We start from the raw sequence: 21,939 nt of genomic DNA, 5'->3' as shown, positions 1-21,939 counted from the left end.
TTATTATAATTTTTGGTGTGAATGTAGTGTTAGATGGTATGGTATTTGTTTTTTTGTTTTTTTTTCAAGCAAAGTATAAGGGAATTGTACTCCAGTCTAGTAGGTGGCGGTAATGCAACATTTATTGGATGCCAACCGCCGTTAAACTTCATCGAAGAAGAAACACATGGTTGACGCTCGTGTCAGGGAGCTTGTGTAAAAGGGGTGGAGATTTGTATAACTATTATTTCATTTTTTTCATTGTATTCACAGGAATGTCCCTGTATTGATGTGTAATATTGTTATTATTGTTGCAAAAAATAAAACAATTTTAAAAAACACTGCCGGAAGAAGGAAATGTGACGTAGGAAACGGTTTCCACTAGATTGCACAGCCACAAAATTGACTATATCATAAAAACTTAATTTAAGGTTAGGTATAAGGATAGCAGTGTGGTTAATGTTAACGTTGGCGTTAGGTTTAAAATCATATTTAAACAAGATACTTTTTAGAGATGGGCGGAGTTTATGACTTTGTGGCTGTGGTAACTAGTGACGACAGTAGAAAGCTCGAGATTCAACATGGCCACTTACATGATAATGCTGGGTGCTTGTAAGCAGACTTCTAAAAACGGCGCAATCTTGTCGAGAAATTACCCCAATATGTTTAAAACGGGGACCGTGCGATCTCTCGTTAGCGAGTCATCTAACTGGACTGGAATGGTGACCAAAAGGTCTTATTCTACAAACGGTACGCTTAGGAAAACATTATGCAACGCCCGCTTTGGTAACGTTGTTACATCAATGACAGGAGCCGGGAGGCTAGCGAAGCTCAACCGATGGACAAGGGTCACTGGGTTTTTTTCTGGGGAAAGAGCGATTCTCGGCTGCGGGGCTTCGGCCAGCTACAACCAGATAAGATTGTTTGGCAACCGAGGCAGCGGCGCTGGCTTCTCGGGGGAAGATGGGTCGGAGAGCAGCGGGTCTGGGGGAGACGAGTCAGGGGGAGATGGAGGAACACCGTACAACTCCCCCCAGATGACAGCTCTCACCCCCATGCTGGTCCCTGAAGTGTTCCCCAACGTACCACTGATCGCGGTCAGTAGGAACCCGGTTTTCCCAAGGTTCATCAAAATTATCGAGGTAAGCAGCGCCGACTCCTTAGACACAGAGGTCTCCCAAGGACACATCTGGATGATGCAATATTCAGAATTAGAAAATTCACTTATTTTGAATAACTAGTGTCTCTACCAGTGTGTCAACATAAAGTTGCAATACTTAACTTTTTGGGCGACATGACAAAACGCACATAGAAATAGGAGTTATAAATCTGTCATTCTCATTTAAAGCAATTCTAAGGTAGCTCTGTTATATGCTCTTTCTATGATTCCTGTTTTAAGTTTTGTTTTTTTGCTTTACTTTTGTACACCAGCTTCAAACAGCTGAAAATACATTATGTTTGGTTATATAAAATATATTCCACAGCGGTTTAGATGGTACAATGATTCTCTACACTATATTTGCTTGTTTTACCACATAAACTGAAATTAGGCAAAATATTAGAATTTAAGCAACCAGAAAATGGCAGAGCGATTTCTACATAGTTGGTCTTACATTTTAGTGCCTCCAATATAAGTGTTACATGGAATTGCATCATATTCAACACGAGTACTGTATGTGGTCAGCGTTGCTGCAGATCTTTTCGGTCTAACATCTTTTTTTAGGTTATCATTTTCTTTGTTTTTGTTAATGCAGTAGTTCCATTTTCTAACATATTGTTGTTGTGCAAGTAAGCTAATCATTACACATGTTGGGTGGTGTGTTTCATTTGTAGGTGAAGAACAAAGGGCTTATGGATCTTCTGAGGAGAAAAGTCCGACTTGCCCAACCGTACGCTGGAGTGTTCCTGAAGAAAGACGATGCGTAAGGGACATCTTTCTTCAACTGTAAACGCTAGGACTGTGATGATAGCATTATAGCAATAATGTTTTTTTACATGTCAAAAATGAAAACATGAAGCAGACAACTCTTTGGTCCTTTAAAAACCTGCTGTATGTAACATATTGTGTGCTGTAGTTTGGAAAATAAATAAATGTGACTCAGGATGACAACATAATGATGTTTGTTTCCAACATTAGGTCTGTTTTCCTGAAGAAGTTAAATCTGTTTTGTTTCCATGCAACAATACTAAGGAGTATTGCGATACTGGTATCGTCCTGGATCTAGTACTTGCCCTTTAGACAGATCCTACTGTATTCTCTCTGTTGACATTCTCTCTCTCTCTCTCTTCTCTTCTCTCTCTGGGGTTCTTAAGTAATGAGACTGATGTGGTGGAGAGTCTGGATGCTATCTACAACACAGGAACTTTTGTACAGATCCATGAGATGCAGGACCTTGGTGACAAGCTGAGGATGATTGTTATGGGCCACAGAAGGTAGGGGTGGGAAAAAACAACACTTACTCTGCATGTTATCTTTTTGATATTTCATCTGTACAGTATGTGTCAGTGCCCATTGGAAACGTACGCACTGTACGAAATACTCCTTTCTCTCTGGTAGAATCCGCATCACCAAGCAGATGGAGGTGGAGCCGGATGAGCCTGCCTCTGCTGCCTCTGCTGCCTCTGAGTCTGCCTCTGTCACTGAACCAGGGAGCCAGCCCAATGTCTCACGCCGGAAGCCCAAGAGAAAAGAGCGTAAAGAGCCAGCCATCTTGGCCGAAACAATGGAGGAGAAGGTGCAGGAGGCAGACCTGATAGTAGAGGCGCTCCCGCTGCCCTCCTCTGATATCCTTATGGTGGAGGTAGACAACGTGGTGCACCAACAGTTTGAGGTCTCAGAGGAAGTCAAGGTAGGCATTTGGATGATACAGTGCCTTCGGGAAATATTCAGACCACTTAACTTTTATCACATTTTGTTACGTTACATTCTTATTCTAAAATTGATTAAATAAACTTTTTTCTCATCAATCAATTCACAATATCCCATAATGACAAAGCAAAAACAGATTTGTTGATTATAATTTTTTTATAATTAAAAAAAACAAAAAAACGGATACCTTATTTACGTAAGTATTCAGACCCTTTGCTATGAGACTCTAAATTGAGCTCAGGTACATCCTGTTTCCATTGGTCATCGTTGATGTTACTACAACTTGATTGGAGTCCACCTGTAGTAAATTCAATTGATTGGACATGATTTTGAAAGGCACACACCTGTCTATATAAGGTCCCACAGTTGACAGTGGATGTCAGAGCAAAAATCAAGCCATGAGGTTGAAGGAATTGTCCGTAGAGCTCCGAGACAGGATTGTGTCGAGGCACAGATCTGGGGAAGGGTACCAAAACATTTCTGCAGCATTGAAGGTCCCCAAGAATACAGTGGCCTCCATCATTCTTAAATGGAAGAAGTTTGGAACCACCAAGACTCTTCCTAGAGCTGGCCACCCGGCCAAACTGAACAATCGGGGAAGAAGGGCCTTGGTCAGAGAGGTGACCAAGAACCTGATGGTCACTCTGACAGAACTCCAGAGTTCCTCTGTGGAGATGGGAGAAACTTCCAGAAGGACAACCATCTCTGCAGAACTCCACCAATCAGGCCTTTATGGTAGTGGCCAGATGGAAGCCACTCCTCAGTAAAAGGCACCTGACAGCCCACTTGGAGTTTGCCAAAAGGCACCTAAAGACTCTCAGACCATGAGAAACAAGATTATCTGGTCTGATAAAACCAAGATTGAACTTTTTGGCCTAAATGTCAAACGTAATGTCTGCAGGAAACCTGGCACCATCCCTACGGTGAAGCATGCTGGTGGCAGCGTCATGCTGTGGGGATGTGCTCGTATTTCTTGGCCCAAGCAAGTCTCTTCTTCTTATTGGTGTTCTATAGTAGTGGTTTCTTTGCAGCAATTTGACCATGAAGGCCTGATTCACGCAGTCTCCTCTGAACAGTTGATGTTGAGATTTGTCTGTTACTTAAACTCTGTAGCATTTATTTGGGCTGCAATTTCTGACGCTGGTAACGAATGAACTTATCCTCTGCAGCCGAGGTAACCCTGGGTCTTTCTTTCCTGTGGCGGTCCTTATGATAGCCAGTTTCATCATAGCGCTTGATGGTTTTTGCGACTGCACTTGAAGAAACTTACCAAGTTCTAGACTTTTCCCAGAATGACTGACCTTCATATCTTCAAGTAATGATGGACTGTCGTTTCTCTTTGCTTATTATGGGAAGAACAGCTCAAATATTGACTTGGTCTTTTACCAAATAGGGCTATCTTCTGTATACCAACCCTACCTTGTCACAACACAACTGATTGACTCAAATGCATTAACAGGGAAAGAAATTCCACAAATTGACTTTTAACAAGGCACCCCTGTTAATTGAAATGCATTCCAGGTGCCTACCTCATGAAGCTGGTTGAGAGAATGCCAAGAGTGTGAAAAGCTGTTATGAAGGCAACGGGTGGCTACTTTGGAGAATCTCAAATATTATTTGGATTTGTAGTAACGAAAAAAAGTGTTAATCATGATTCCATATGTGTTATTTCATCGTTTTGATGTTTTCCCTGTTATTCTACAATGTAGAAAATAGTTTAAAATAAAGGGAAAAACCCTGTAATGAGTAGGTGTGTCCACACTTTTGACCGGTACTGTATGTAATTAATTTATAAGTCTGAAAATGGTTGTAGCAACTGCGGATTGCCATTTTAACCACGCATCGTAGCGTGATTCCTGTGTAGCAGTTGGTTTGTTTTATGTTTAAATTTGAAGAAAAAAATTGAAATAAGTGCGTTTACTTTGTTTGAAGGCCCTGACGGCAGAGATCGTGAAGACCATCCGTGACATCATCGCCCTTAATCCACTTTACCGGTAATGACATCCTTTCTTTACAAATACATAATTGTCGTTCAAAATACCTAGGGAAAGTGATGTCTCTTCCAATGTCTAGATGGCGGTAATTATGAATGCAGCAATAGTCCAGATCTCTTATGTTTATTTTTTTTTGGAATGACTGTGAATGTTACTGACTTAATTATTTTTAAAGGTTTTACTTCAAATGCCCACACATGTTTCAGCCTCCTCCCTTTTTTTTGGGATGCATGAGAGTGTCTGTCAAATGACTAACATGTAATTGTATCTGTGTGTATCTATGCACGCAGAGAGTCTGTTCTTCAGATGATGCAGGCTGGGCAGAGAGTAGTGGACAACCCCATCTATCTGAGTGACATGGGAGCCGCTCTCACAGGGGCCGAGTCACACGAGCTGCAGGACGTACTGGAAGAGACCAATGTAAGTGGGCAGGGATTGTCCTCATTAACAAACAGGATCAGTTCTTTACAATTTTATTTTATTTGGCCTTTTCTCTCCATGGATGTTCAAACTAAAAATAAGAGATTACCCATAAGTACATGTAGATTGTCAATATAATATTCTTTGTGCTTTAAAAATAACTTTTTTCAATAACTTTAACGCTCTCCTCAGATTCCCAAACGTCTCTACAAGGCTTTATCACTTCTGAAGAAAGAGTACGAGCTGAGTAAGCTGCAGCAGCGCCTCGGCAGGGAGGTAAAGTGACGTCTTCCTCTTTAGCCAATTTGGAGATGTACAGTACCTCTTCAAAACCTTTTTTGTTCTTCATCACCTCAGGCTCTTTGACACATTTTACAGTAAAATAGTAACCTAAATGAATGGCGAAGATGGTCCGGACAGGCACCAATCCAATATGACGACTTTGCCATTCCTAGCACAGAAAAAAAATGAAAATATTTGATATAATGATTGTGATGTATTATTCTCTGTCAGGTGGAGGAGAAGATCAAGTTGACCCACAGGAAGTACCTGCTCCAGGAGCAGCTTAAGATCATTAAGAAGGAGCTGGGCCTGGAGAAGGAGGACAAGGATGCCATCGAGGAGAAGTTCAGGGAGAGACTGAAGGAGCGCACCGTGCCCCAACACATCATGGACGTCATCAACGAGGAGCTAAACAAACTTGGCCTGCTGGATAACCACTCCTCAGAGTTCAAGTCAGTCCCTGAACCCCAAATCAACCCCTAGTCCATCCCTGCCCCCTGGATGTGGAGATCTGAGTGGATTGGATAGGTGTACTGTAAGCAATATGGCGACAATTCCACCTGGCCTATCAGAGGGCAAAATAGAGCTACCACCATACTGCTTAAACCTATCCAATCCTCACAGATCTATATGTAAGTGCTATGTGGGTAGGGGCTAGGGGTTGATTTGGGAATCAGGGACTGACCTCAGCATCTGCCTCACCTTTGAACTATCACTCAGAAAGAGTATCTTTTTTGTTGTTGTTACATCTGTCCTATTTTATACAAACTAAAATGCATAAATAAACTATTGAACAAGTACGTAATGAACATGACTCTTCTATTAAACTGTTGGTTCTGTGTGCAGTGTGACCAGGAACTATCTGGACTGGCTGACCTCGATGCCCTGGGGAACTAATAGTGAGGAGAACCTGGAACTCAAACGGGCCAAAGAGGTGCTGGAGGAAGACCATTATGGGATGGACGATGTCAAGAAACGCATTCTGGTGAGAGAATTGTACTGTGGGATCACCGTGGTTACCATCTGACAGTGGTTGACGGTTAGACTTGTGGATGTGAAAAATCTAATCTGTTGGCTGAATATTACCTTAATACAGTAAATACAAAGTTTCCTCTTGACCTCACCCTTCTTCCTCTCTTTCTTCCTGCAGGAGTTTATTGCAGTAAGTCAGCTGAGAGGCTCGACCCAGGGAAAGATCCTGTGTTTCTATGGTCCTCCTGGTGTGGGAAAGACCAGTATCGCCCGCTCCATCGCCAGAGCACTCAACCGAGAGTATTTCCGCTTCAGTGTTGGTGGTATGACTGATGTCGCTGAAATCAAAGGCCACAGGTATAAGACACTACTTAACTACTGTTCATTGCTCAATAAAACAATTCTGTCAGAATTCAAATTCTATACAATCCAAAGTTGAGAGTAACTTTTATTTACTGTACTTTTGTGTTGTGTGTTTTCAGGAGAACGTATGTGGGAGCCATGCCTGGAAAGATCATTCAATGCCTCAAGAAGACAAAGACCGAAAACCCACTGGTCCTTATTGATGAGGTGAATAATACATGCTATGTAGTCAGCGCTAGCTCTATTTGGCTGACAGAAATGTAGTTTAATGCGTTTTGTTTGTATTATTGGTGAAGGAGGTGATTGACTGTTCTGCCTTTTTATTCTTCCAGGTTGACAAGATAGGTCGTGGTTACCAAGGCGACCCGTCCTCAGCTCTGCTGGAGCTTTTGGACCCGGAGCAGAACTTCAACTTCCTGGATCACTACCTGGATGTGCCTGTTGACTTGTCCAAGGTAGGTGGATGTGCCTGTTGACCTGTCCAAGGTAGGTGGACACACCTGTTAGGATGGACCTGTCCAAGGTAGGTGGACACACCTGTTAGGATGGACCTGTCCAAGGTAGGTGGACACACCTGTTAGGATGGACCTGTCCAAGGTAGGTGGACACACCTGTTAGGATGGACCTGTCCAAGGTAGGTGGACGTACCTGTTAGGATGGACCTGTCCGAGGTAGGTGGACGTACCTGTTAGGATGGACCTGTCCGAGGTAGGTGTACACACCTGTTAGGATGGACCTGTCCAAGGTAGGTGGACACACCTGTTAGGATGGACCTGTCCAAGGTAGGTGGACACACCTGTTAGGATGGACCTGTCCAAGGTAGGTGGACACACCTGTTAGGATGGACCTGTCCAAGGTAGGTGGACACACCTGTTAGGATGGACCTGTCCAAGGTAGGTGGACGTACCTGTTAGGATGGACCTGTCCGAGGTAGGTGGACGTACCTGTTAGGATGGACCTGTCCGAGGTAGGTGTACACACCTGTTAGGATGGACCTGTCCAAGGTAGGTGGACACACCTGTTAGGATGGACCTGTCCAAGGTAGGTGGACACACCTGTTAGGATGGACCTGTCCCTGGAGGGATTCGAGGTGTACAGACTCTCCTTACAGCCCAGCACAAATAATGAATAGGTCATGTTCTTGTCTCTTACTGTTTGTGTCCTTGTGTTCCCTCCAGGTTCTGTTTATCTGCACTGCCAATGTGACTGACACCATCCCGGAGCCCCTCAGAGACCGTATGGAGATGATCAACGTGTCTGGATATGTGGCCCAGGAGAAACTAGCCATCGCTGAGGTAATGTGTTATCGGACAGCTGTCTCGGCGATGACAAGACAGTCAACAAACATGATTTAACAAAACAGCCACTCCATCCTACGGAAACATTGGTTCATTAAACATGTTTCCATCCAAACATTTTTATGCGAGTAAAGTACCTGTGAGATATAAAAAGGCCTGATGGAAACACTTTGTTGGTAACTTTTCCTAAAAACGTTTAGAAATAGATCATGCGACAACGGCATTGTAATTTTATTTTTATTTTTTGCTCAATATTTGATAGAAGTAAACTGCAGCCATGTGATGATGCTTGAACCGGGGCTCCTCCCCCTCGGTCCCGGGGCTCCTCCCCCTAGGTCCTGGTCTCCTCCCCCTCGGTCCCGGGGCTCCTCCCCCTCGGTCCTGGTCTCCTCCCCCTAGGCCCCAGGGGTCCTCCCCCTAGGTCCTGGTCTCCTCCCCCTAGGTCCTGGTCTCCTCCCCCTCGGTGCCGGGGGTCCTCCCCCTAGGCCCCAGGGGTCCTCCCCCTAGGTCCCGGGCTCCTCCCCCTCGGTCCCGGAAAATCATGCACAGTTTATTAGCTTCAGATGATTCAAGTTATGATGAACATCACAGGGTGTTGATGATGAGCTTGACTCTAATCATGATGATTGGTGCTTGGCTGCCAATTTAACCAATAAAACCAGTATGGGCAAATTTACTATTTATCGCAAGACTTGTGGCAAAACCATCAACAGAGCTGAAAATGGGAGGATAACGTTTAAATGAAAAGTTACACTTTTTAATCACAACAAGCCAGTTTAATGGATTTCACAACAAGCCAGTTTTAATGGATTTCTGTTGGTAAAATTAGCATATTTTTTGTGTGAATATGAAAATCATTGGACAAATGGATGGATGACCAAGCTATTTGAGGTATCTCCATCTGACCGTAACTCTCTCTCTCTTTCTCTCTAACTAACAGAAGTACCTGGTACCTCAGTTGCGTACTCAATGTGGACTGACTGAGGATACGACCAACATCTCCCCAGAGGCTCTGAACCTTCTTATCAGACAGTACTGCAGAGAGAGTGGAGTCAGGAACCTACAGAAACAAGTGGAGAAGGTTAGGCCAAACTTCACCTTCTGACTGCATGTATTAGTGGCAAGTTTATATCGCTTCAACAAAGTAATGAGTAAAGGGTTTGAATACTTATGTAAATAAGGTATTTCATTAAAAAAAAAATATATAATATATATATATAAATTTGCATACAATTCTAAAAACCTGTTTTCACTTTGTCATTATGGGGTATTGTGTGTAGATGAGGAAAAAACTATATTTAAGAATAAGGCTGTAACGTAACAAAATGTGGGAAAAGGGAAGGGGTCTGAATACTTTCAGAATGCACTGTATACGTCATGGGGTTAATCTTGACTTTGAAGTCTCATTTTCACTCATTCGATTTAAGTGGAAATTAGGATTCTCTCCTAGGAAAGGAAATAATTAGACTTTAGGATGTTGCTGATGTTTCTGATCATGTGTCCAGGTGTTCCGGAAAGTGGCGTTCCGTATAGTGAGTGGGGAGGAGACTGCGGTCCAGGTTACCCCTGACAACCTGCAGGATTACGTCGGCAAGCCCATCTTCACTGTGGATAGAATGTATGATGTCACACCGCCTGGTGTTGTCATGGGCCTGGCATGGACAGCCATGGGTAAGAATGACCTAGAGACGTAGAAGAGAGGTGTGTTTTACAACCAGCATTATGTATAGACAACAACACAAACACCGCTCTGATCTTAACCCTCTGGAGTGTAAGCCTGGGGATCATTTAGCTATTTGATTTAGATAAAAAAAAAAAAAAAAAAAAAAAAAAAGATATACAGTACTAGTCAAAAGTTGGGACACCTACTCATTTAAGGGTTTTGCTTTATTTTGTACTATTTTCTACATTGTAGAATAATAGTGAAGACATCAAAACTATGAGATAACACATATGGAATCCTGTAGTAACCAAAAAAGTGTTAAACAAATCAAAATATATTTTAGATTCTTCAAAGTAGCAACCCTTTGCCTTGATGACAGCTTTGCACACTCTTGGCATTCTCTCAACCAGCTTCACCTGGAATGCTTTTCCAACAGTCTTGAAGGAGTTCCCACATATGCTGAGCACTTGTCGGCTGCTTTTCCTTCACACTGCTGTCCAACTCATCCCAAACCATCTCAATTGGGTTGAGGTCAGGTGATTGTGGAGGCCAGGTCATCTGACGCAGCACTCCATCACTCTTCTTCTTGGTCAAATAGCCCTTGAACAGCCTGAAGGTGTGTTGGGTCATTGTCCTGTTGAAAAACAAATGATAGACCCACTAAGCACAAACCACATGGGATGGTGTATCGCTGCAGAATGCTGTGGTAGCCATGCTGGTTAAGTATGCTTTGAATTCTAAATAAATCACCAACCGTGTCACCAGCAAAGCACCATCACACCTACTCCAAGCTTCACGGTGGAAACCACACTTACGGAGATCATCCGTTCACCTACTCTGCGTCTCACAAACACGGCGGTTGGAACCAAAAATCTCAAATTTGGAATCATCAGACCAAACAACAGTTTCCACCGGTCTAATGTCCATTGCTCGTGTTTCTTGGCCCAAGCAAGTCTCTTCTTATTATTGGTGTCCTTTAGTAGTGGTTTCTTTGCAGCTATTCGACCACGAAGGCCTGATTCACACAGTCTCCTCTGAACAGTTGATGTTGAGATGTGTCTGTTACTTGAACTCTGTGAAGCTTTTATTTGGGCTGCAATTTCTTACGTTGGTAACTAAGGAACTTATCCTCTGCAGCAGAGGTAACTCTGGGTCTTTCTTTCCTGTGGCGGTCCTCATGAGAGCCAGTTTCATCATAGCGCTTGATGGTTTTTGCAGCTGCACGTGAAGAAACTTTAAAAGTTCTTGAAATGTTACGTATTGACTGACCTTCATGTCTTAAAGTAATGATGGACTGTTTTTCTTTTACCTATTTGAGCTGTTCTTTCCATAATATGGACTTGGTCTTTTACCAAATAGGGCTATCTTCTGTATACCAACCCTACCTTGTCACAACACAGCTGATTTGGCTCAAACGTATTAACATGGAGAGAAATTCCACAAATTAACTTTTAACAAGGCACCTCTGTTAATTTAAATGCAGTCCAGGTGACTACCTCATGAAGCTGGTTGAGAGAATGCCAAGAGTGTGCAAAGCTGTCATCCTGGTCTGACAAACACCGCTGTAGCTCTGCCACTGCGGATTCACAGGGCTAAGATCGGTGGATTGAGATGCAGCCCACGCAGATATCTCTAGCTTAAACAGATGGATTTTGATAGGGAATTGTTTTTATTATGCTAATTAGATTTAGCGGACATCGCCTCCTAAGGGTTTTTTAAAGTCCCCTCCATCTCTCCTCTCCAGGTGGCACTACGCTGTTCATCGAGACGGCCCTGAGACGGCCGCGGGACACTGGGGGTAAGGATAAGGACGGCCCCAGGGACGGGTCCCTGGAGGTCACAGGGCAGCTGGGAGATGTAATGAAGGAGAGCTCTAAGATCGCCAGTACCTTCGCCAGGACCTTCCTCATGAAGCAGCAGCCGGACAACGACTTTTTCTCTGGCGCCCACCTCCATTTGCACGTCCCTGAGGTAGGGTTGATGATATGACACTGTCCTTACAGACTGTAGCATTTAAAAAATAATGTTTGTCTTGTATTCCCCTTCCGTACAAACTGGCAGTTTGGTGTTTTTCCATCGACGTACAGATTTCAACCAACCATGTTATCTGACATCTTTAACCACTCACCCTATTAGTGTTCTATGGAAAGGGACCTTCAATGTACCAAACAAACCGTGTCTCCTCCTCTCTCTCCCTGTACGGCTGCTGTGGTATTTAACAGGGTGCTACTCCCAAGGACGGCCCCAGTGCCGGCTGCACCATCGTCACGGCCCTGCTGTCCCTGGCCACCAACACGCCAGTGCGAGAGAACGTGGCCATGACTGGAGAGGTGTCCTTGACCGGAAAGATCCTGCCTGTGGGAGGCATCAAGGAGAAGACCATTGCTGTGAGTCACGTCACTCTTCATAACACTGTTTTAGTTTACCTGGGAGCTTAGTGGGAGAACTGGTCAACCTGATACCTTTATTTTTTATGAGAAAGAGAACGAAATGTAGTTCAAGTAGGCTGTTACATTTTTATAGTAATACAATATGTAAAGTAACGTATGAGGTGAGACACTTGATCAACAATGGTTTCATAACATACAGAAGACACCTTTGTCGTTTTATTGCTAATTCCTGCAGAAAGCACACAGGCTACTGGTAAGACGAATATGCAAACTATATGTTTCTGCATATGACATTCATGTTTAATTTATGGTTCAATTTTTTTATTTTTTTATCTGAAAGCCCATTTTTAAAATAAATCATCAGGGTACAATGTTAGTCTGGCGTATGGGAGAGCTCATGTTCTGAAACGTATCTGAACTTTTATTATACTGAACAAAAATATAAAAGCAACAATTTAACAATTTTACTGAGTTACAGTTCATATAAGGAAATCCTGTCAATTTAAATGAATTAATTGGGCCCTAATTTATGGATTTCACATGGCTGGGTATAGGCCCACCCACTGGGGAGCCAGGTCCAGCCAATCAGAATAAGTTTTTACTCACAAAAGGGCTTAATTACATACAGAAATACTCCTCAGTTTCATCAGCTGTCCAGTTGGCTGGTCTAAGATCCCACAGGTCAAGAAGCCAGATGTGGAGGTCCTGGGCTGGCATTGCTTCACGTGGTCTGTGGTTGTGAGGCCGGTTAGATGTACTGCCAAATTCTCTATGGTAGAGGAATGAACATTCAATTCTCTGGCAACAGCTTTGGTGGACATTCTTGCAGTCGGCATGCCAAATCAAAACATCTGTGGCGTTGTGACAAAACTGCAATTTTTAGTGTCCTTTTATTGTCCCCAGCACAAGATGCACCTGTGTAATGATCATGCTGTTTAATCAGCTTCTTGATATGCCACACCTGTCAGGATTATCTTGGCAAAGGAGAAATGCTCACTGACAGGGATGTAAACAAATGTGAGAAGCTTTTTATGGATATGGAAGATTTATGGGATATTTTATTTCAGCTCGTGAAACATGGGACCAATACTTTTAAATGTCGCGTTTTTATAATTGTGTATAGTGTTAGTAGCAGTGACATAATGAATCTTGAACATTCCTCCCTTCTCTCCAGGCAAAGCGTGCAGGAGTGACCTGCATGATCTTACCAGCAGAGAACAAGAAGGACTTCTCTGACCTGCCAGAGTTCATCACAGAGGGCCTGGAGGTTCACTTTGTGGATCATTACAGCAAGATGTACCCCATTGTCTTTCCATAACAGTGAACACTGAATTATGACTCTATGAAACTGAAAATGGCACCTGAGCTGCTACCAGTGTTGGGGCCAATTCAGGAAGAACAATGAAATTCCAATTCTCTTCAATGTGGAAAATGTTGAATTGTAATTTGTTTTACTTTAAGAATTGACTGGAATTAAAATGGATTTCACCCCAACCCAGATGGATACAACTGGTTAGATCAGGCATCCTGAACTATGAAAGCAGATTTTTATTTGGTTGTACAGTCTCACCTGTTAAAAGCCCCACATCTGACCGTGGGAGACAGCTGTGTCATGAGTGAAATGTATGATGTAGAAAATGTCTAATGTATAAGTGGGACATTTGAGATCTAAGTTGCATTTCTAATTACCGATGTTCACCCCTTAACCTCCCCCACCATGGTAAACTCCAATCACACAATGGGTCATGTCACTGCTACGCAGCCTAGACCCTTTTTATTGACCAAATGTTGCATTTAACTGCTGATAAAACTTGCATATTATAACTTTACCTTTTACACTGACGTTTATTCCCACTTGATCAATGGTTTCAAGACACCTTTGCCATTTTCTACAGCAAGAACAGGCCACTGGTAAGACTAGTGGCTAGCCCATCATTGGCATGTCTAAAAATGCAGATGACTACTCACGGCATACTGTAAAGTACACTAACCAGCCAGAGTAGTCATTCTGCAGAATATTTACACGGGTGTAGAGCTGTACTCAAGGTCTGCAGGATCTATTCTAGTCAAATACACTGCTCAAGAAAACAAAGGGAACACTAAAATAACATCCTAGATCTGAATGAATGAAATATTCTTATTAAATACTTTTTTCTTTACATAGTTGAATGTGCTGACAACAAAATCACACAAAAATTCTCAATGGAAATCAAATTTATCAACCCATGGAGGTCTGGATTTGGAGTCACACTCAAAATTAAAGTGGAAAACCACACTACAGGCTGATCCAACGTTGATGTAATGTCCTTAAAACAAGTAAAAATGAGGCTCAGTAGTGTGTGTGGCCTCCACGTGCCTGTATGACCTCCCTACAACGCCTGGCCATGCTCCTGATGAGGTGGCGGATGGTCTCCTGAGGGATCTCCTCCCAGAACTGGACTAAAGCATCCGCCAACTCCTGGACAGTCTGTGGTGCAACGTGGCGTTGGTGGATGGAGCGAGACATGATGTCCCAGATGTGCTCAATTGGATTCAGGTCTGGGGAACGGGCGGGCCAGTCCATAGCATCAATGCCTTCCTCTTGCAGGAACTGCTGACACACTCCAGCCACATGAGGTCTAGCATTGTCTTGCATTAGGAGGAACCCAGGGCCAACCGCACCAGCATATGGTCTCACAAGGGGTCTGAGGATCTCATCTCGGTACCTAATGGCAGTCAGGCTACCTCTGGCGAGCACATGGAGGGCTGTGCGGCCCCCCCCAAAGAAATGCCACCCCACACCATGACTGACCCTCCGCCAAACCGGTCGTGCTGGAGGATGTTGCAGGCAGCAGAACGTTCTCCACGGCGTCTCCAGACTGTCACGTGCTCAGTGTGAACCTGCTTTCATCTGTGAAGAGCACAGGGCGCCAGTGGCGAACTTGCCAATCTTGGTGTTGTCTGGCAAATGCCAAACGTCCTGCACGGTGTTGGGCTGTAAGCACAACCCCCACCTGTGGACGTCGGGCCCTCATGGAGTATGTTTCTGACTGTTTGAGCAGACACATGCACATTTGTGGCCTGCTGGAGGTCATTTTGCAGGGCTCTGGCAGTGCTCCTCCTTGCACAAAGGCGGAGGTAGCGGTCCTGCTGCTGGGTTGTTGCCCTCCTCGCCTCCTTGATTTCACAGAAGTGTGATTGACTTGGAGTTACATTGTGTTGTTTAAGTGTTCCCTTTATTTTTTTGAGCAGTGTACATGTAGCCTACAGGATCTATTCTATTAAAATACATGCAGCTTACAATGCATATTTCTGATCAAGTATAAATGGGTCTCTGCAGATTTAAGTACAGTACCACTTCATTCTGAAATGAGAAACGATGAAGGAGTTGACAAATGTTTTGGAAATACAAATTTTTTATTTGCAAGAACAGCTTTAATCCTTCTTGGCAGCAGCCTTCCTCATGGCAGCCAGGACGTTGCTGAGCTCCTCCCTCTTTCTCTTGGCGCGGATGTGAGTTCCAATCTGGGGAGAAAACCCAAAGGGTACATTACAACGTAAAGAGGGAAAACCTAACAATGATGCAGGTGAACTACCAGACTCAGGAGGACATCAACACTAAAGCATGTCTCTGGGACAGATAAGTCAGGGACAAGTATAGGGACAAGTAAAACTTGTCTTGAGAATTAACTGATTGGACAAAACTACAGGACTGATCCAATAGTTGATGAATCTTTCAATATATGCTGCAGGACATTTCCACAAACCCCAACAGATGGTAACTTTCAACATTATGTGGGTACTACAAAATCTGTTCAGGTTTGGAGAAGAAGAAAAAAAGCCCTTTTTTTCCCCCACACAGTTTTTGATACACAAGAAAGCAGCTTCAGAAACAAACCATCTGACATGAGCAAATGCCTTCATGCTACCACCAATACACCCACAGCCAGGTTGGTAGCAGGGGAGTTACATACCCTCTTCTTGATGAACTTGAGGGCGCGCTTATCCTTGGACACCTTCAGCAACTCCATGGCGCGCCTCTCGTAAGGGGCGAAGCCGCACACCTCACGGATCATGTCACGCACAAACTTGCTGTGCTTGGTCAGACGCTGAAATACAAAAACAAATCAGCAACAGTTGGTCAAACAACCAGTTCTAAAGTCACCGTGGAAAAGTAGATTGTTTACCATGAGATAAGCCTTTTATTCAAATAGCTACTATTTATTAAAAAAGTGTCTGAGACCAAGCGTCCCTGTCAGCCGTGGGATGCAGACAGACAGGGATAGTAGGAAACTAGTTGATGTGTGCAGGGGGAACGACAGAACAGCACGGAACAAGCTGCACTGTAACTTATCCTGCTTTTGTAACAGTTTATTGGACCAGTAAGTGCTGCCTATGCTCAAGTTAAATTGTTGACCCATTATCTGATAATAGCAGGGAGGAAGGGGGTGAGGGGCAAAGCCTGACCACTTTCAATCACTACAGTTGTGGCAGCTATGGGAATAGAACCCAAACTATAAATCAGAGCCAGAGCGGGGCTTGGCCCAGCAATTCTAGGACAAGCAAAAACAACCTCCTTTGGCAAAGGGACCAGAGTCTAGACCCTTTTCCTGAGGACATAGGCTCTACCAACACCACACTATCTGTGATGGTTGTCATGTTTCTATCCATTCAGATTAACTCACCCCTCGTCTACGGGCGTGTTTGGGTGCGGTCACATTCTTGGTTACGGGGTGGCCTTTGCTAAGCCCCACGGCCATAGGATACCTGATAGCCATGTCTGTAGAGAGAGAAAAAATATGAGTTTAGTTACATGTAATTCAAAGCATGAGACTAACTGGCTAGCTAGTTGCTGACCAACTAACTTACATTAGTGTCAGTGCGAGTGCATCAAACCTGGGACAGAGAATGAAAAACAGCTTCTATCTCATGGCCATCGGGCTGTTAAAATTACCATCGCTAGCCGGTACCCTGCCCGTAGCCAGCTACCAACTGTTTAATCATTCCTGCACCTTAGAGGTGGCAGGTAGCCTAGTGGTTAGAGCATTGTGCCAGTAACCAAAAGGTTGCTAGATGAAATCCCTGAGCTGACAAGGTAAAAATCTGTTGTTCTGTCCCCAACAATTTCAATGATTTTGCTGAGTTAGGGCCTATGAGGAAATCAGTCAATTGAAATAAATTCATTAGGCCCTAATTTATGGATTTTACATGACTGGGAATACAGATGTTGGTCAAAAAAAAAAAAGTACCGCAACAAAACTGCACATTTTAGAGTGGCCTTTTATTGTCCCCAGCACAAGGGGCATCTGTGTAATGATCATGCTGTTAATCAGCTTCTTGATATGCCACACCTGTCAGGTGGATGAGAAGTGCTCACTAATTTGAGATAAATAAGCTTTTTGTGTATGGAAAGTTTCGGGAATCTTTTATTTCAGCTTGTGAAACACAGGCCCAGGCATTGCTCATCCTAATATTTCTTAATTCCATTATTTTACTTTTAAAATGTGTACGTTTAGATATTTAGTTTTTTTTTTGTTAAGTGTTTTATTGAACTAGATAAGTCAGTTAAGAACAAATTATTTTCAATGACAGCCTAGGAACAGCCTTGTTCAGGGGCAGAACGACAGATTTTTACCTCGTCAGCTCGGAGATTCAATCTTGTAACCTTTCGGTTACTGGTCCAACGCTCTAACCACTAGGCTACCTGCCGCCCCACTAAAGTCTACATCTGTTGTATTCGGCGCATGCAACAAATAAAAGGTGATATTACTGCACAGTTGGAGCTAGGAACACAAGCATTTCGCTACACCAGCAATAATTGTTACGTGTGTATGCGACCAATAACATTTAATTTTATTTGAACGTTAACTGTTACCGTTGGGCCTTGGCAAGATAACCATCTAGCTAACGTTACTGGTTATTTCCTACAACGCTATCATTGTATCGTCATCTGCAATGTATATTTAACTAGCCACACTCCAGTCATGTAATAGACTACTCCAGGTGTTAACGTTAGGACTATTGATTCAGCAAGGTAGCCAAAAATGGTTATGACAGAATGCTGGCTAGCCTAATACCGTGAGCAATGTTAGCTAGCAAACGTAGGCAACTAGCCAATTACTCTTACTGACGATAAAAGTACATGGGTTTTCATTAAAGCAGAAAATGGTTAAGGACATGCATATTATCTATAGTCATTGTAAAAAGCATCTCGTTACGAAGCTCCAGCAATAACAAGCCGATGTGATTCTCATGTGTGTAGAGAAAGAGGCCATGTAAGCGCAGCAACTTTAGGTTGATGTTTACCGTGAAAATCGTCTATTTATCACGGCAATATTGCAAGCATCCTTTAAGCAATAAGTATACCTTGTGTTGGTTTTATTCAAATTAGTATAAAAGGAAGGATGTCAAAGATTTTATAAGGATTTTAGATGACATAAATTCTTCATCAAATTCTTACCTGCTTTCTTTAATGGCGCACAAACCGGAAGGAAAGCTTAGTGGTGGATGTTGGGTAATGAGGGTTTTTCATAAGTTAAACACAAGTGAAATCTATGTAGCGCCACCTGTGGGTGCGGACCATTTTTAGATTAAGCAGTCTTTTTTTTCAAGATAAATATATTGCAGAAGTGAATCGTTTAGAATAGACCTTAGCAGACATTTCTACAATCAGAGAGGAAGAGCGATTCTAATATAATTCATGTCCAATTCCATTTTATTCCCGTAATAATATTGTTGTAATGTTTAGGCTACAGGCCTATGTATCATCATATTAGCTTAATATTAAAAGAAAAACATCTCAGACTACAGTGCGTTCAGGGGGGGCGATTTGAACGGTCATCCAACTCATAGTTCCAACTCGGGAACTCGGGCCTCTCTCTAGAGCTCCGACTTTTCAACCTGAAGATCCCTGACGTTATGATTTGAAGCACAGTGGATAAAGTTCTAGGGGGTCACGAGTATGAAACTGAATTGGAAAAATACATATTTTTCATATTTGAATTTGTATTTTAGATTTATTCCTGTGCCTATTTTATCTGGTTTCTAACATAAGCTTACGGTATTGAGTACCACAGTATGAGTTGTAATACCCATAAAACCTAGCGGTAAAAACCGAACATGATTCCAATCGTTTTTCCGCCATTTTTTTTTTTCCATAGGGGAATTTAGAGCTACTTCATATAAGGTCTGTGTTTGGTTTAGGCTTACCCTGGCGTGACGTTTTGATAACTGCGCAAATCTCTCTCGCGACAAAGTCACTTTAATCAATATATTCACCTGTAATTAACCTCAAAATGAAATGCTAATTAGCCTCTAATGTTGCTATCATACAGAACTATACATCCTGTTGCAAGTTTTGACGTCATCACTCAAGAGCAGGGTGGGGGAAAAATGTCCACATTGTTCCATGCAAACTTTCATAGACAAGTAACAAGTAACCTAGCAAGTAGATATTATAGCATTTTTATAATTGATATTGTGTATTTATTGTGAAATACCCTGGCCTTTGTTACTAAATAGCAAACCTTAGGTCTCTCTGGCGATCAGAAGCAAGAATGGTAACCACTACTCAGATAAGCACACATGCATTTTATCGTTTCACGACCTCTGTAAAAGAGGCATCACTGGAGCTAGCCTGACACAGCAATGACATTTTGCCAAACATCACATGCCACAGATTTAGGACCTGAATGTTACCTGGGCTAGTATAAATCGTGGTCTGCTGGCCAGTGCCCAAAATCCTTATATTCTATCCCTTTCAGACGATCCCCCTATCACTGTTGGTCCTCCTCAGTGACCTCACGACTGAGGGTTTTAACTGTCCTCTTGAGAATTAGAATCAGAAGTACAGTCCTATAGCTCATCGCAATACTTCACCTTTTCAGGCAAATAGTACCCTAGACTGTCCTGATCATCTAGTTGAACATTCCAGATAATTCTTCCATCCCAGCAGAAATGTGCAGATAGACCAAAACCTAGTCTATTTTACCGTTAGTATAGTTAAGTTTTTGGGGTTATGGTATTTTAATATAGATGTTACCATTTTAGTAATCAACTTAGCTAGCTATTAAAAGTAACTTTGCCTTTCGGACCGGAAACCCAGTGGGAAAGAGAAATGGCCCTGTATTTACCAGGACAGGTAGCTCATCCACCATGGCAGAAGAAAGATCCAGACTGTTGATTGGGAAACAACATCAAACAATGAGGCATGAGGAGACTCCTCCTCGGGAGACTGAAAAGATTTGGCATGGGTCCCCAGATCCTCAAAAAGTTCTACAGCTGCACCATTGAGAGTATCCTGACCGGTTGCATCACCACCTGGTATGGCAACAACTCGGCATCTGACCGTAAGGTGCTACAGAGGGTAGTGCGTACAGCCCAGTACATCACTGGGGCCAAGCTTCCTGCAATCCAGGACCTATATAATAAGCGGTGTCAGAGGAAAGCCCATGAAATTGTCAGAGACTCCAGTCACCCAAGTCACAGACTGTTTTCTCTGCTACCGCACGGCAAGTTGTACCGGAGCGCCAAGTCTATTACCAAAAGACTCCTTAACAGCTTCTACCCCCAAACCATAAGACTGCTGAACAATTAATCAAATGGCCACCGGACTATTTACATTGACCCCCCCCCCCCTCAATTTTTTTGTACACTGCTGCTACTTGCTGTTTATTATCTATGCATATTCACTTTACCCCTACCTACAGTTGAAATCGGAAGTTTACATACACTTAGGTTGGAGTCATTAAAACTTGTTTTTAAACCACTCCACACACTTCTTGTGAACAAACTATAGTTTTGGCAAGTCGTTTAGGACATCTACTTTGTGCATGACACAAGTAATTTTCCCAACAATTGTTTACAGACAGATTATTTCACTTATAATTCACTGTACCACAATTCCAGTGGGTCAGAAGATTACATACACTAAGTTGACAGCTTGGAATATTCCAGAAAATTATGTCATGGCTTTAGAAGCTTCTGATAGGCTAATTGACATAATTTGAGTCAATTGGAGGTGTACCTGTGGATGTATTTCAAGCCCTACCTTCAAACTCAGTGCCTCTTTGCTTGACATCATGGGAAAATCAAAAGAAATCAGCCAAGACCTCAGAAAAAAAATTTGTAGACCTCCACAAGTCTGGTTCATCCTTGGGAGCAATTTCCAAATGCCTGAAGGTACCACGTTCATCTGTACAAACAATAGTACGCAAGTATAAACACCACGGGACCACGCAGCCGTCATACCGCTCAGCAAGGAGACGCGTTCTGTCTCCTAGAGATGAACGTACTTTGGTGCAAAAAGTGCAAATCAATCCCAGAACAACAGCAAAGGACCTTGTGAAGATGCTGGAGGAAACAGGTACAAAAGTATCTATATCCACAGTAAAACGAGTCCTAAATCAACATAACCTGAAAGGCCGCTCAGCAAGGAAGAAGCCACTACTCCAAAACCACCATTAAAAAAGCCAGACTACAGTTTTCAACTGCACATGGGGACAAAGATTGTACTTTTTGGCGAAATGTCCTCTGGTCTGATGAAACCAAAATAGAACTGTTTGAACATAATAACCATCGTTATGTTTGGAGGAAAAAGGGGGAGACTTGCAAGCCGAAGAACACCATCCCAACCGTGAAGCATTGGGTGGCAGCATCATGCTGTGGGGGTGCATTGCTGCAGGAGGGACTGGTGCACTTCACAAAATAGATGACATCATGAGGACGGAAA

At 43.0% G+C, this 21,939-nt stretch overlaps 2 protein-coding genes and 1 non-coding gene across 3 annotated transcripts; 1 reads left to right on the top strand and 2 right to left on the bottom strand.

Annotated features, from left to right (window-relative positions):
* Positions 1–537: 537 nt before the first annotated feature.
* lonp1 (lon peptidase 1, mitochondrial) lies at positions 538–14,059 on the top strand. Its single transcript, XM_039002955.1, has 18 exons — positions 538–1,121; positions 1,813–1,901; positions 2,293–2,412; positions 2,537–2,828; positions 4,781–4,842; positions 5,133–5,262; positions 5,455–5,538; positions 5,776–5,996; positions 6,391–6,529; positions 6,695–6,873; positions 6,999–7,086; positions 7,212–7,334; positions 8,058–8,174; positions 9,118–9,258; positions 9,683–9,848; positions 11,585–11,811; positions 12,063–12,227; positions 13,405–14,059. The coding sequence occupies exons 1-18, from the start codon at positions 561–563 to the stop codon at positions 13,546–13,548; spliced, it is 3,048 nt and encodes a 1,015-aa protein (XP_038858883.1). The 5' UTR covers positions 538–560; the 3' UTR covers positions 13,549–14,059.
* Positions 14,060–15,603: 1,544 nt separating this feature from the next.
* rpl36 (ribosomal protein L36) lies at positions 15,604–18,774 on the bottom strand. The gene is made up of 4 exons (XM_039002023.1): positions 18,670–18,774; positions 16,895–16,989; positions 16,184–16,318; positions 15,604–15,734 (listed from the first exon to the last, which is right to left on the bottom strand). The coding sequence occupies exons 2-4, from the start codon at positions 16,985–16,987 to the stop codon at positions 15,645–15,647; spliced, it is 318 nt and encodes a 105-aa protein (XP_038857951.1). The 5' UTR covers positions 16,988–16,989; positions 18,670–18,774; the 3' UTR covers positions 15,604–15,644.
* Positions 16,442–16,570, bottom strand: LOC120055218. Its single transcript, XR_005477672.1, has one exon. It is a non-coding gene; the product is annotated as a small nucleolar RNA SNORA63 (small nucleolar RNA).
* Positions 18,775–21,939: the final 3,165 nt, after the last annotated feature.

Source organism: Salvelinus namaycush, chromosome 10 (assembly GCF_016432855.1).
Source record: "Salvelinus namaycush isolate Seneca chromosome 10, SaNama_1.0, whole genome shotgun sequence".
NCBI lineage: Eukaryota > Metazoa > Chordata > Actinopteri > Salmoniformes > Salmonidae > Salvelinus > Salvelinus namaycush.
The sequence above is the reverse complement of the archived record's forward strand: the minus strand, read 5'-3'. Positions and strand labels throughout refer to the sequence as shown.